The 12171-nt window shown below is 42.4% G+C and overlaps 2 protein-coding genes across 7 annotated transcripts; one reads left to right on the top strand and one right to left on the bottom strand.

Annotated features, from left to right (window-relative positions):
* Nucleotides 1–340: 340 nt before the first annotated feature.
* On the bottom strand, nucleotides 341–6974 carry LOC136476052 (nuclear poly(A) polymerase 4-like). Of its 6 annotated transcripts, none has more exons than XR_010763395.1 (12): nucleotides 6422–6974; nucleotides 6244–6321; nucleotides 5435–5542; nucleotides 3932–3994; nucleotides 3688–3849; nucleotides 3114–3227; nucleotides 2970–3032; nucleotides 2516–2845; nucleotides 2270–2434; nucleotides 1227–2118; nucleotides 1032–1121; nucleotides 341–933 (listed from the first exon to the last, which is right to left on the bottom strand). XR_010763395.1 is itself a non-coding variant. In XM_066473731.1 (12 exons), exons 1-11 carry the CDS (start codon nucleotides 6551–6553, stop codon nucleotides 1072–1074), a joined length of 2103 nt encoding a protein of 700 aa, XP_066329828.1. In that variant the 5' UTR covers nucleotides 6554–6974; the 3' UTR covers nucleotides 341–933; nucleotides 1032–1071. The 6 variants fall into 6 exon arrangements, 2 of the variants coding, with proteins under 2 accessions (XP_066329828.1, XP_066329827.1); XR_010763397.1 differs by having other exon boundaries at nucleotides 1032–1086; XR_010763398.1 differs by having other exon boundaries at nucleotides 1265–2118.
* A 1084-nt stretch (nucleotides 6975–8058) lies between these two features.
* LOC136471409 (uncharacterized) lies at nucleotides 8059–8839 on the top strand. The gene is made up of 2 exons (XM_066469134.1): nucleotides 8059–8420; nucleotides 8520–8839. The coding sequence occupies exons 1-2, from the start codon at nucleotides 8076–8078 to the stop codon at nucleotides 8832–8834; spliced, it is 660 nt and encodes a 219-aa protein (XP_066325231.1). The 5' UTR covers nucleotides 8059–8075; the 3' UTR covers nucleotides 8835–8839.
* The last annotated feature ends 3332 nt before the right edge of the window (nucleotides 8840–12171 follow it).

Below are 12171 nucleotides of genomic sequence, written 5' to 3'. Positions count from 1 at the left end.
TTGTTGGAGTTGGTCATATTTATTCCTTTCAATAATTTTTTATGAGTTGGAAAACTTCATATTTTTAAGAAAAAATTATTAGGAACTCTTGAAGATGCTCTAAGAACCCTAGGGGAACACACCTAACCTAGAAATCCTAATTAGAAGGACCGCCCACGAGCCCAAACAAACTACTCGTCTTATGCCACGTCACCCATTAACCGGTTACTCTTAGCTGAGTCACCTATATATACCCGGACAAACTGTCCCACGTGTCGGATGGACTGCGTTAGCCGAGTCCATTGGCTGTCCAACGAGTACACATAGCACATCCTTGTGATGGCCACCATGTAAATATACGTACCCAAAGCCAATACAATTATTATTAGCTTGCGTCCCTTATATCTCTCGTACAAATAGCACATGCGGACGCGCATGCATGCACTAATTAAAGTATTTAGAATGAACAAAATTTCGTCAAACAGCAGTATTGTACAATTGTCAGTGGCAAGGCGCTCCAATTAGCAGCAGTTCAGTTACAAATACTTTTGGGCCCTATATAGTTCATTCTTGAACGTCTTGGTCAGGTTGGGGACATGCTAGTTAACATCTAGTTCTCATATCCATCTACACGTCTCACAATTGAAAGTTGTCCTTCCACCTGAGAGTTCGGTAAGCTCAGATATTGCGTTATGTTTCCATTGATCCTGATCCGGTGGTCTGGCTTGCCGTCAAATTGGACTGTGGGAGAACCTGAATGACATCAAGAAACGCTTTCCTCTATCCGCAACTTGGGAGCAAGCCACTGCTTAAGCACGGCGAGTGTCACGCTCACGCTGTTGGGGGAGGCTTTTGGTATTGGACTATGCTGTGATCTGTGAATCTGGGCTGTTGGGGAGGCATGAAACTCGATTTCCATCCAGCAGCAACCAGTTGATGGCATATGATTAAGTCCTGCCAAAAAGAAATAAGGGCCAAAAAGCACAGCATAAACATAATAGAGCATTTTTTATGCTTAAGGAATGAAAGAAGGATTCTGACACTAGACATGCCTCAACTCCGATTTCTGGCATCTCTGATTGCTATGCAACTTCACACCTGCATCACCTTTAGAAAGCACTTTGAATCACATGTTTCATCCACTGTGGATCAAAACAGTTAATCAATGAAAAATAGCAAGACAGGCGTAGAGTCCAGATTATATCAAACTAGAATCTTAATTTGACAGGAAGTATAGGAAGAAAAACCTCATCTGAAATGACGTTTCAATTCACTTCATCCCCACCTAAGTTTAAGTGTACCTTCTCGGCAAGAACTGAGCTCTACAAACTCTGCACAATTGCTGCTTGCCAAGCTTCTGATTTCCTCGAGCTTTGTTTCATCCTTCTGAGCGACGCATTCTAAATATGTGTGCAGTGGCATTGTCTGAATTGTATTAACTTCAAGATCTGATGTCAAGTTACCGAGCTTGCTGGATTCATCAGCCAAAACAACTGCTCCCACTGCTGCAAAGCTTGTGCCTGATGCTGAGGTATCCTCAGATCCATATGGTGAAGTAGTTAATTGTGCTTGTTCTAAGTTTATATCATCATGCGATGGAGAAGTCAGAGATCCGCTGCAAACGACACTTGAAACGAATTTGACTGGGCTGTCACAAACGACGTTACTGACACTATTTCCATGAGGTGGGGTTCCCACACCAGGTGGGCTTGCTGAAGCCCTTTTTACAGATTTGCAAAGTTCCACATGGCCATCTCCATCGGAATCGTACTTTCTCTTAAGCTGACTGTCCAGATATGGGCTCAATGTGACATCTCCATCAGACTGCTCTTGTTGGTTTGCATGCATTGTAGGGCAGGGTTTCTTGTATCCTTGCTCAAATACATAAGATGGGACCTGCTCCCTATGGACATGGGTGACAGCCAGATCCATCCCAGGCTTCCACAATGAATACATGCCAATTTCACGCATAAATTCATCTACTGTCCCACGGATATCAAACTGTTGACCATGTTTTTTCGACCCCTGTTTCCTTGATAAGCCCATGTAGAAGGCACAATGTGCACACTCTATTGTGGGATCTGAATACTCACATGGGTATGGATGGCACTGCAAAATTCCTTTAGTATCCCGATCAATCTGCATTTTAGAAGAACAAATACCATAAGGAAATTTTATTTTTCTGTAAATACAATACAACCATGCTTTTATGTGGACTCCATATGTCTAACCAAGAAAAGTAACAACAGTTAAAGTCATGGTGCACAAAATTAAGAAAATCAAAAGGTACCTTTAAAGTAAGTTGTCTCAAACGAGACTCGATCCATCCCTTCCAAAGACGAAGATCATCATCATTCTCTGCAACTATGTCAACCACTAGAAACTTTCTGTATGCCTCAAAAAAATGGAAAGGCTCAAATAAAGCATTCCAATTGGCCTTATTAAGTTCAATTTCCTGCATAAAAGATAGGCAGTGAGACCATACCAAGAACATTAGCTATCAGCCGTAAATTTACAGGTAGAAATCAATGCATACCTGACAAATTTTGTTGCCAAATTGAAATTGCTCCATTATAACCCTCAGTGTGCTGCTTGAAACATTGTAACTAGAGTTCATGCATGGGTAGGCTGGAGTGATGATGGGCATGAGATGGTTTCTATCACGCGGATTTTTGCGTGGATCCCATATAGAAAAACCAAGATCATTATTCTCAATTGCACATAGCATCACTGGATTTGGCCATTGCCACTGGGTAAAAACTCTGAAGAACCTAGAAACCAGCATACTTGGCACAGCATTAGGATAGAGTTGGCAGACACGGGCAACCAGCAGAGCCCAGTTGACACCCCCAAGGAAACCAGTAATCTGACAAGGAAAATACTAACATCATTACAGTTCATTTGCGAGGACAAACTTCTTTTTGCTAGTGTTCATTCAGTCCAACTACAAAATAAACTGTGTAAATAATTGATGATAAACTCAGGCGTACATTAGAATAAACACCCCTTCTCTTTGCCCAGTACTTCAAGCATCTGAGTGTTGTTCGGAAATTCTGCAAAGCACAAAGTTTGGTATACTAACACAGAGGGACCATACCATACAGGATAAAGTTGAGGGGGCTGTTTCATATAACCTCAACATTTGGAACAAGCCGAAGAATCTGATCCGCCACTCTGCATCCATTAAGACTTCGAACAGTTGCTTCATCAACATCACAAAGCACAGATCCTTGAGAGAGATCAAAATCCTGCAGCAGTACAAGAAAACAAATAAATAATACATCTGTTCAACAGCATTCTGCATGCATGTATGTTCTTCAGAGAGAGATCCCATGTTAAGTTGAATCAAAATTTCCAATATTTACAAAAATGGGGAAAACGACTTCAAGAAGGCAAAATAAACAGTTTAAGGTATATGTTTTGTCCCTCCTGTCAATCTTAAAAGGTTAAGATTAACAAATTAGATGACATTAAGTTAAGGAAACAGGTTCAGGTGATATACATTTTAAAGAAACAGGTTTTAATAAAAAGCCCAAAATCTATCACAACTTCCACCTTTGAAAAGCAGGAACCCATATAAGATAACTTAAGTGGCTAAAACACTATCTTGTGCAAAAGGTACACTCCTTATGAAGGAAAATTTTCTTTAACGAGTGTAACCGAACAAGGACACATCAACACATAGAAGTATTAAATGGAATGACTTACCACTGGTATCACTGAAGGAGAGAGGCTAGCATACAGAAGGTCAATTGATATCCCACGGAACTTAAATTTCAATACAGGTACGTGAGCATCAGGTACAGGTTGCAACTCAGTAACTTCTTCCTTCTCTGCTAATATGCCATGCAGTGTGACAAAGAAATCCTCCTGCAGAATATTATTGTTAACATCCATCATATATCCTTATGGAATCCATACAACCAATAGGCAATAGCACAGGTGAAATCACCTCTCGGTTCACATATGAAGGTCCAACACAAAGGGTATCAATATCAGCTTCAGGTCCATGAACCTAACAAGGTTATTATAAGACAAAATTTATCGACTAAAAGTATTTAATGCAAAAGGATAGCATACTGTCTCGGCACCTCACAAAATCAAGATGGGACACAACCTAGGGAAGGATGTTTTTTGTTGCCTTTACATAAAATTTTCGCTAAGTTAAATGATATCAAGAAGTCTGACCAATCCTAGTCACCATGGGACCCACCACGCGACTACTCGCGATTAGTCATCAACCAAGGCGACTAGTCGCAATTAGTTGTCAACCAGGGCGACTACTCAGCCCTGGTCGGTCCTGGTCGTCCTATATATCAGGACTAATATACCAAATATATACCAATATATTACATGTTCAGTACAAATCAAGCATGAAGATAATTCTAGGGTGGTGGCTGCAAGTAGGGTTGCAAATTGGGCTGGAAAACATGAGGTCCAGTGCCCTAAGCCATCCCAGATGCAGCCCATGTCCTCAACTGCCCAGCAATTCCATTCTTTTTCTGGTCTTCCACCCCCTAGTCATCCGACATCCGACTAATCGTGACTAGTCGACAATGAATCGGATGACCAGAAAACTAATCAGCCTAATCGAGTCGTAGCCCCTAGTCAAGTCCAGGATACCGATTAGGAGTCTAGGACGACTAATTGCTATTAATCATAATCAATAAGACGACTTTATAACACTGAAGTTAATTTGCGAGATGCAGCAGCGAACTGGTTACACAATAGCTGTAAAATAAGCATCTACAACCTAGAACCCCTTGTCCTGCAAGTTACTGCTTATAAACAGATATACAAGCTCTCGTAGTTTTGCAGTATTCAAGTAACAAGAATGGGTTGGTGCTCTTCATCTGAGTTACACACAATAGGTTGAAACCACTCACAGAACATTTGGTAGTACCATTGCTCTTAAATACAACAATGAATATTATTTGAATGAAGAAAGAAAATTATAAACCCCATAAGCTCTATTGATCTTGTCTATCTACAAAACAAGAAATGCAATCTGTCACTTTTTTTAAGTTATCAACTAGCAAGGGGTCAACCAAAGACCAGCACTGTATGTTCCAGTACAAAATTACAATCCGTACTAAAATAGAAAACAGTAATGTTCCTTCAGAAGTTCAGATTCCTTTTAACCAACTCTTATCTTTATGGCAAATCACAGTAATTGCTTAATGCCACATGCTGGTATGTAAAACTTAATGAAAAGTGGGCTACCAAACTTGAAAGCACCTACTAGTTATTAAGTTGCAAGCTCTTCTACTTATGCAGAACATAAAACTAAGTCTGAGGTTCTGAACCCTGAAGAAAACTAACAAATTTTGGTTATAATCAGCAAGCGGAACTGAATGCTGTTAATAAAACTATAAATACAATGAACTGTGCTATTTCAACAACTGAATGGCAAGAAAAGTTGTTATACGATAAAAGAACCAAAAGAAGCAGATACCCCCAATCTGTAAGACCCAAAAGTAAAAAGGACTGCATTTGCTTGTTCAACCAATTGATCAGCATATCCTTTCTTACTAGTCAACTGCTTCACCCATTCCTTGACTATCTGTAAATTCAAAAGAAAGCATATGTGCACGTTAATGTATTATGCAACACTTCAAGGCTCAAGCAAAGATAGATTAAGAAATAAAAAAGACAGAAAAAATAGGTCTATTATTTCTGCAAAGTAGCAATGGAAAATAAAACTATATAGGTACTAAAGAATATACCAGCAATGGACAGATAAATATAGTGGTAACCATTCAACATTCTTTCCTATTCAAAAATGCTGAAACAAAAACCATACAAGTACACCACTGACTTAGCAAAATGCAACAACGCAGTACACACCATACAAAGCTAAATTAGGAAGTACTACTGCCATTTCAAATTGTAAGTCGGTTTATATTTGTTCTAAGTCAAATTTAACTTTAACCAAGTATAGAAAAATATATTAACATCTACTATATATATATATATATATATAAATACACTATCAAAATATATTTAATGGTGTATCTAAATGAATGTTGTCTGAGGTTGTAGATGTTTGTGCATTTTCCTATAAACTTAGTCAAAGCTAAAGAAGTTTGACTTAGGATAAAACTAAAATGATTTGCAATTTCGAAACAGGGTGTAGTATATATCACATGTTTCCTTCTAATAAAGTACAACCCCCAACTTCAAGCATGTATGAGATGTCAACTTGTTGGGTAGTGTAAACAAACAACATATAAACCGCGGGTAAAACAGGAAGGTAGGGGTTACCTGACCAATATCGGATAGCACATCTTCCCGCTTCGCAGACTCCTCTTTCCCCTCATAGAGGCCCGCTTCAACCAAGAACTGAAACCAAGTTTTTCAGCAAAACAACAGGGACGTCATCAAAATGGAAGCCAAGTAAAGCCGTTAGAGCTGCAAAACGTAAGCAGAGACAACGAATAACCTTCTCCAGCTCGGCCGTCCTCTGCAGATCCGCCAACGTCGGCCCCGCCAGAGACAACGGCGGGTCCGTGCCGCTGTACCGCTTCGGGGACGCCCGCAGCGCCGCCCTGCCCTTGCCGACAGATCCCGCCATTGACACTAGTCAGCCAAGCACCTAAGCCTCCGCGCGCCGCCTAACCCAAGCAGCTAGCAGCTAGCAGATCCCTAGACAGTAGACACCAGTAATCCGCGCCTAAGACCCAAAAATTCCCACGAAAAGGACGCTAAATCGAGCCTACCCTGTCACCCAGCCACCCCCGGATACAAATCGACCGGTCGGCTACAAAACAAAGCTACGCTGACTGGAAATTGACCTCCTGGCGGGAGACTAGCTAGCCTACCAAATTCCGCCCGCAGAGTTCCCCGCGATGCGGCAGAGGAGGAACCCTAGCCCCTAGGAATGAACGCGGAGGTGGAGGAGTGGATGCAGGTTGCAGGATGGATTCGTGGGCGCAGTCAGCGCGGGTGTTTGCAGAGGGGGATATTTAACTTTGGGAAATTTTGCCTCCGGACACCGAAGAACGTCGTTATTTGTCGTCGGACACCGCCAACTCGTTTATTGGCTCAGTGCCATTATAAATCACGGTTTATTTAGCAGAAGACACCATAGTCATTACTTTACTCTTTTCTATCATTTTGGAGAGAGAAATTTTTGAAAATGACGCTCGATGCCCTTGGTTGAACCAGACTGCATCGGTCAAAGGCACACATCAAACCCTAACCCCTTCGCACTCAGCCACAGGCGCCGTCGCATCTCTTACCGCATCCACGAGGCTCCGGCGATGACCTGGCTTCCGCCGCCTCCTCCGGCACGGCTCGCGCCCGTGGTTTGATGGACGTCTGAGGATGGTGTCGTCGAGAAAAGTGAGGCGCTTGCGGCCTAAGTGTAGATTCCCCTTCGAAGGGGCTCAATCTAGCATGGGTTCTTGAAGGGTACGCTCTGTTCTTCCTCTTTTCTCTCGTTTCCTTTTTTCCCGTTTGCTTGTTGTGGTTGGATTTGTCTTACTCATCTTAGTATTTGTTGGGCCGAATCTAGGGATTTCATGGTTTCTTGTTGTCTATTTTTTAGGATGGACATTAGTACCGCCTGCCGGATTGTTGTGCGGGCCAGTCCGAATCTTAATCCTCTTACAGCTGATTTCCAACTAGTGGTTGATAGGGACACTATGAATTTGAAGCATCTTACTAACGATGTAGCAGCTAAGGTAGCTTGCGGAGCTAATCAGGGCTTGAATCTATGTTTTTACAACAAGTCGAGAAAATGTTACTCCACTCTTAGTACTGACTCCATGCTGATGGATGCTATTGACATGTATTGGGATCTAAGGAAGCTGGTTGTGTATGTGGGGATGTATGACACGGTTGCAGTTGCATATAGTCAGAGTGTTTCTGCTGATGAGGCAGTACCTGCTCTTGAACCCCCTGTTCAAGCAGGTGACCATGATGATGTAGAGCCAGATCCTTGTGATGATGTTTGTGATGGTGGCACTGATACTGATAGAGAGATGAAAAGTGTTCCAAGGTCAAAGAAGAAAAGAAAGGAGGTAGCTGATGATGATGTGTCTTTGGAAGAAGATGAAGAAGAATATGTGGGGGTGAATGATGAAAACCATTACATGTCTGACCTTAATGATGATAATGCAGGTTTAGATGTTGATGCTTATGACTCTGACGGTAGTGGTAAGGATGATCTTTATGTTGATGATGAAGCTGGTTGTGAAGTTTTTGAACATGTCACTGACTTAGAAAACCCAACCATAGCTTGTGGGGTCACATTTGAGGATGGGGATACCTTTAAGAGAGCAATTAGGCAATTTGCAGTACTAAATGAGTTTAAAATTGCAGCTCTTTACAGTGAGTCAACAAGGTATAGAGGGATCTGCAAGGGTTCAAAGAGCAAGAAGAAGAGGTGTAAGTGGAGGATTCATGCATCTCAGCTGCAAGATGGCAAAACTTGGCAGGTATGCTATTGAATCATTTTTGTTATTGAACTGATAGGATGGGTTACTAAATGTGAATTTTGTGAACATGTTTGTTTTTGTTGTTTAACTGCTTTGCAGATAAAGAAGATGTATCAGAAGCATACTTGTCCAAGCACATCCAAACTGCATCAAAATTGTATGGCTAACAATGCCTGGGTGAGGGACAGGATAATTGACATCCTTAGAGAGGAACCGACAATAGGGGCAGCAGCATTGAAGAAAGACCTGGAGAAGAAGTATAACATTACTTTGTCATACTATGTGGTCTTTGATGGCAGACGGATGGCTCTAGAAGAAATTAATGGCAAGTGGAACGACAGTTTCGATGATGCCTTTAGTTTCAAGGCAGAGGTTGAGAGAACCAATCCTGGTAGCATTGTGGAAATTGAATGAGAAAATGTGGGAAAGAAGATGAGATTCTCAAGGATGTTTGTGGCACTGAAGTCATGTGTTGATGGATTCTTGAATGGATGCAGACCCTTCTTGGGAGTTGATTCAACAGTGCTAACAGGGAGGTGGAGAGGACAGCTAGCCTCTACATCAGCAGTAGATGGAAACAACTGGTTGTTTCTAGTTGCTTATGGTGTGTTTGGCTCAGAATCCGCTGACAGTTGGAAATGGTTCTTTGAGAAGCTACAGACTGCAATTGGCTCCCCACCAGGACTTGTAATCTCTACAGATGCTTAGACAGTGCATGAGGCATTTGGTGAAGAACTTCTAGAAGAGGTACAAAGGTGCTGTGTTCAAGAAGCATTTGTGGCCATGCAGCAGGGCATACAACCAGCAGCATTATGAGTACCATTACAACATAATGAAGAAGGCTTCACCAAATGCAATCAAATGGATAGAACAAACACATAAGCACTTGTGGAACATATGGAAGTTCTCCCACGCCAGCAAATGTGACTATGTAACAAACAACATTGCAGAGACATTTAATAGTTGGATCAGAATGGAGAAGTCACAGTCAGTCATATCTCTGATGGATAGGATCAGGCAGATGATCATGGAGAAAAATGCAGCGAGAAGGACACTTGCAGAGAAGCTAAATGATAGGATTCTACCTAACATCACAAAGGACCTAAATGCCAGGAGTAGGAACCTGAATTATGTCATACACAAAGGACCTAACAACACAGCAGAGATTCAGGGTACTACTAAGGAATTGAAAACTTGGAGACACACTGTTGATTTGGACAACACATCATGCAGCTGCCAAAGGTGGCAGATAATTGGGCTGCCATGCACTCATGCACTTTGCTTGATCAATGCATTGAGGAACAGGAATGTGGAAGATTATGTACATGAGTACTATTCTGTAGCCATGTTCAAGAAGGCTTATGAAGGGGTTGTGCATCCCATGACAGATAGAAGCCAATGGCCTAAGGTTGAGATAGGCTTTAAACTTTGGCCTCCAGCTTTTAAAAGATCAGCAGGACGACCAAGGACAAGAAGGTTGAAGGGAGCTGAAGAAGGTGGCAAGGGAACTCGTAGACAGATGTAGTGCAAAAGATGTGGTTAATTTGGGCACATGATGAAGACTTGCAATGAGACAGTGTATGACTCAGATGCACCTCCTCCTACAGCAGCTAAGCCCAAAAGAAGCAAGGGAAAGAAAACCAAGCTAGCTTCTATAGTTCTACCTAGCAATCTTAGGTTGGAGGAAGCACTGCAGCCACTGCAGCCACTGCAAGTGCTGCAGCAGCACCTTCTAGCCCTGCAGCCAACACTAGAAGGTACCTATACCTGTTTGCCTTATTGCCTTGACATAACTATGATATCCAAAGACTACATACTAACATTTTAGTTCTGCACCTGTAGCCACAAAAGGATGTTGGCCATGATAGATGGAAGTTCATCCCCTCCCAAGAAGATCAAGGTGACGACCAAGAAGATCAAGAAGACACCAAAGAGGAAGAACACTAGTCATGGAAAAGTACAAGTAGTTTAAGTACTGAAGTGTCCAAAACAATTGCTTTTGTTGACATGTGATGTCATGTGACACTCGATTTGTGCTGTTTAAGGTGTACTGTGACATGTGAAGGCATGTACCTTCAAGATGTTATGTTAATTACTGTCAGCTACCTCTAAGATTATCATGCTTTAAGATGTTATGTCTACTGTCTTTGCTTTGCTCAGTGTTACTTGGTTGATAATGCACATAGTGATATTGAAGGATAACAGCTCATGTCATATCTCTGAGTTCACATGTCAACCCATTACATTACAATGCATCATGTGCCTACAACAGTTACATAAGGACTGAGATACATGAGCACCAACACATTGCTTACCTTACTTGCAAATCAAAACCATCAGAACCAATGCTACAACTACCAAGTTTGCCACACCCAGAATAAGCAGACGCTCTCCAATCCTATCCATCTTGGCTTCAGTTTGAGATGGAGCCTTCAGTTTTGCCTCCACATCATTTAGAGAGGCGATTGCGCTCTGCACAAACCAGTGAAGGTCTGAACACCTTCTACGGCTGCTAACATGTCATGCCCATCCTTCGCCTTGACTGCACCCACTGAAACCTCCGCACTTCTAAACTGACTACAATAGCGAGGAAGGTGGCCTCCAACCACCAAGTACTCGACATAGTCTTCTTCAAACATGTACACCTTGCATGCAAAATCAGTATGCAAAAGCCGAATTCCAAATCTCAAACCACCATTGCAAACAAAATTGGAGATCCACAGAACTAGAATCACTTACATGCTCTAGCAGAGGGCACTTGTAGAACCTCTTCCCCTTGCTGCCTGTCTTCTGCGACACTCGACCGATGAGCTTCATCCCGCACTTGGAGCAGGAAACCAAGGGCAAGAACCCAGATGCATCCCTGAAGGGGTCAAGCTCGGGAGTGGGGGCAGACGCCACCGCAGAGTGCGAACTGGATGCCATCGCCGGATCAAGGGATCTAGGGTTCTAGCACCACTTGGTTTGGGAGTGGGAAAGAAGGGGAATAAAGGATCGGCTGGAGGAGGAAGACGACCGGTGGGTCGGACAACCTGGCTCAACCAGTTAATATTAGCAGAGCCCAACCGAGCTAGGGGCAACTTTGTCCATCCACTGCTTGTTCTCTCTCCCAAACGATAGAAAAGATTAAAATAATGGCCGTGGTGTCTTCTGGCAAAAAAACAGCGATTCATAATGGTACTCAGCAAATACACGAGTTGGCGGTGTCCGGCAGCAAATAAAGCCTTTCTTCAGTGTCCCTGAGCAAAATTGCCCTTTAAATTTTTACCGTTATAAGGCACGACGACTCTTAGGGCCTGCTTAGTTTCCAAAAAAAATTTACGTAGTACCCATCGAATCTTGCGGCATATGCATAGAGTACTAAATGTAGACGAAAAAACTAATTGCACAGTTGGGTGAGAAATCGCGAGATGAAACTTTCGAACCTAATTAGTCCATAATTAGACACTAATTGCCAAATACAAACGAAAGTGCTACAGTAGCCAAAACCCAAAAAAATTTGCATCTAAACGCGCCCTTAAGCTGTTAAAACTGGCGCTACCATTTTACAATAGAGGACGGCTAAAAAATATCGCTTTTGCTCGCATGACACGTCAATTCCCCACGTCAGCATGGATCCGAGTTAGTAGGACGTGTGAAATGTCCCACCTGCCCCTACCCTCTCTGTCTCCATCCTCTTCCTCTCCACCCATGTGACGCGCATTTCGTCGAACACTCTTGGGGTAAGCACCGCGCACTCTCGCTTGGAGTA

The sequence above is a fragment of the Miscanthus floridulus genome, chromosome 8 (genome assembly GCF_019320115.1).
Source record: "Miscanthus floridulus cultivar M001 chromosome 8, ASM1932011v1, whole genome shotgun sequence".
NCBI classification, from domain to species: domain Eukaryota; kingdom Viridiplantae; phylum Streptophyta; class Magnoliopsida; order Poales; family Poaceae; genus Miscanthus; species Miscanthus floridulus.
This window is presented reverse-complemented; position numbering and strand designations above follow the sequence as displayed.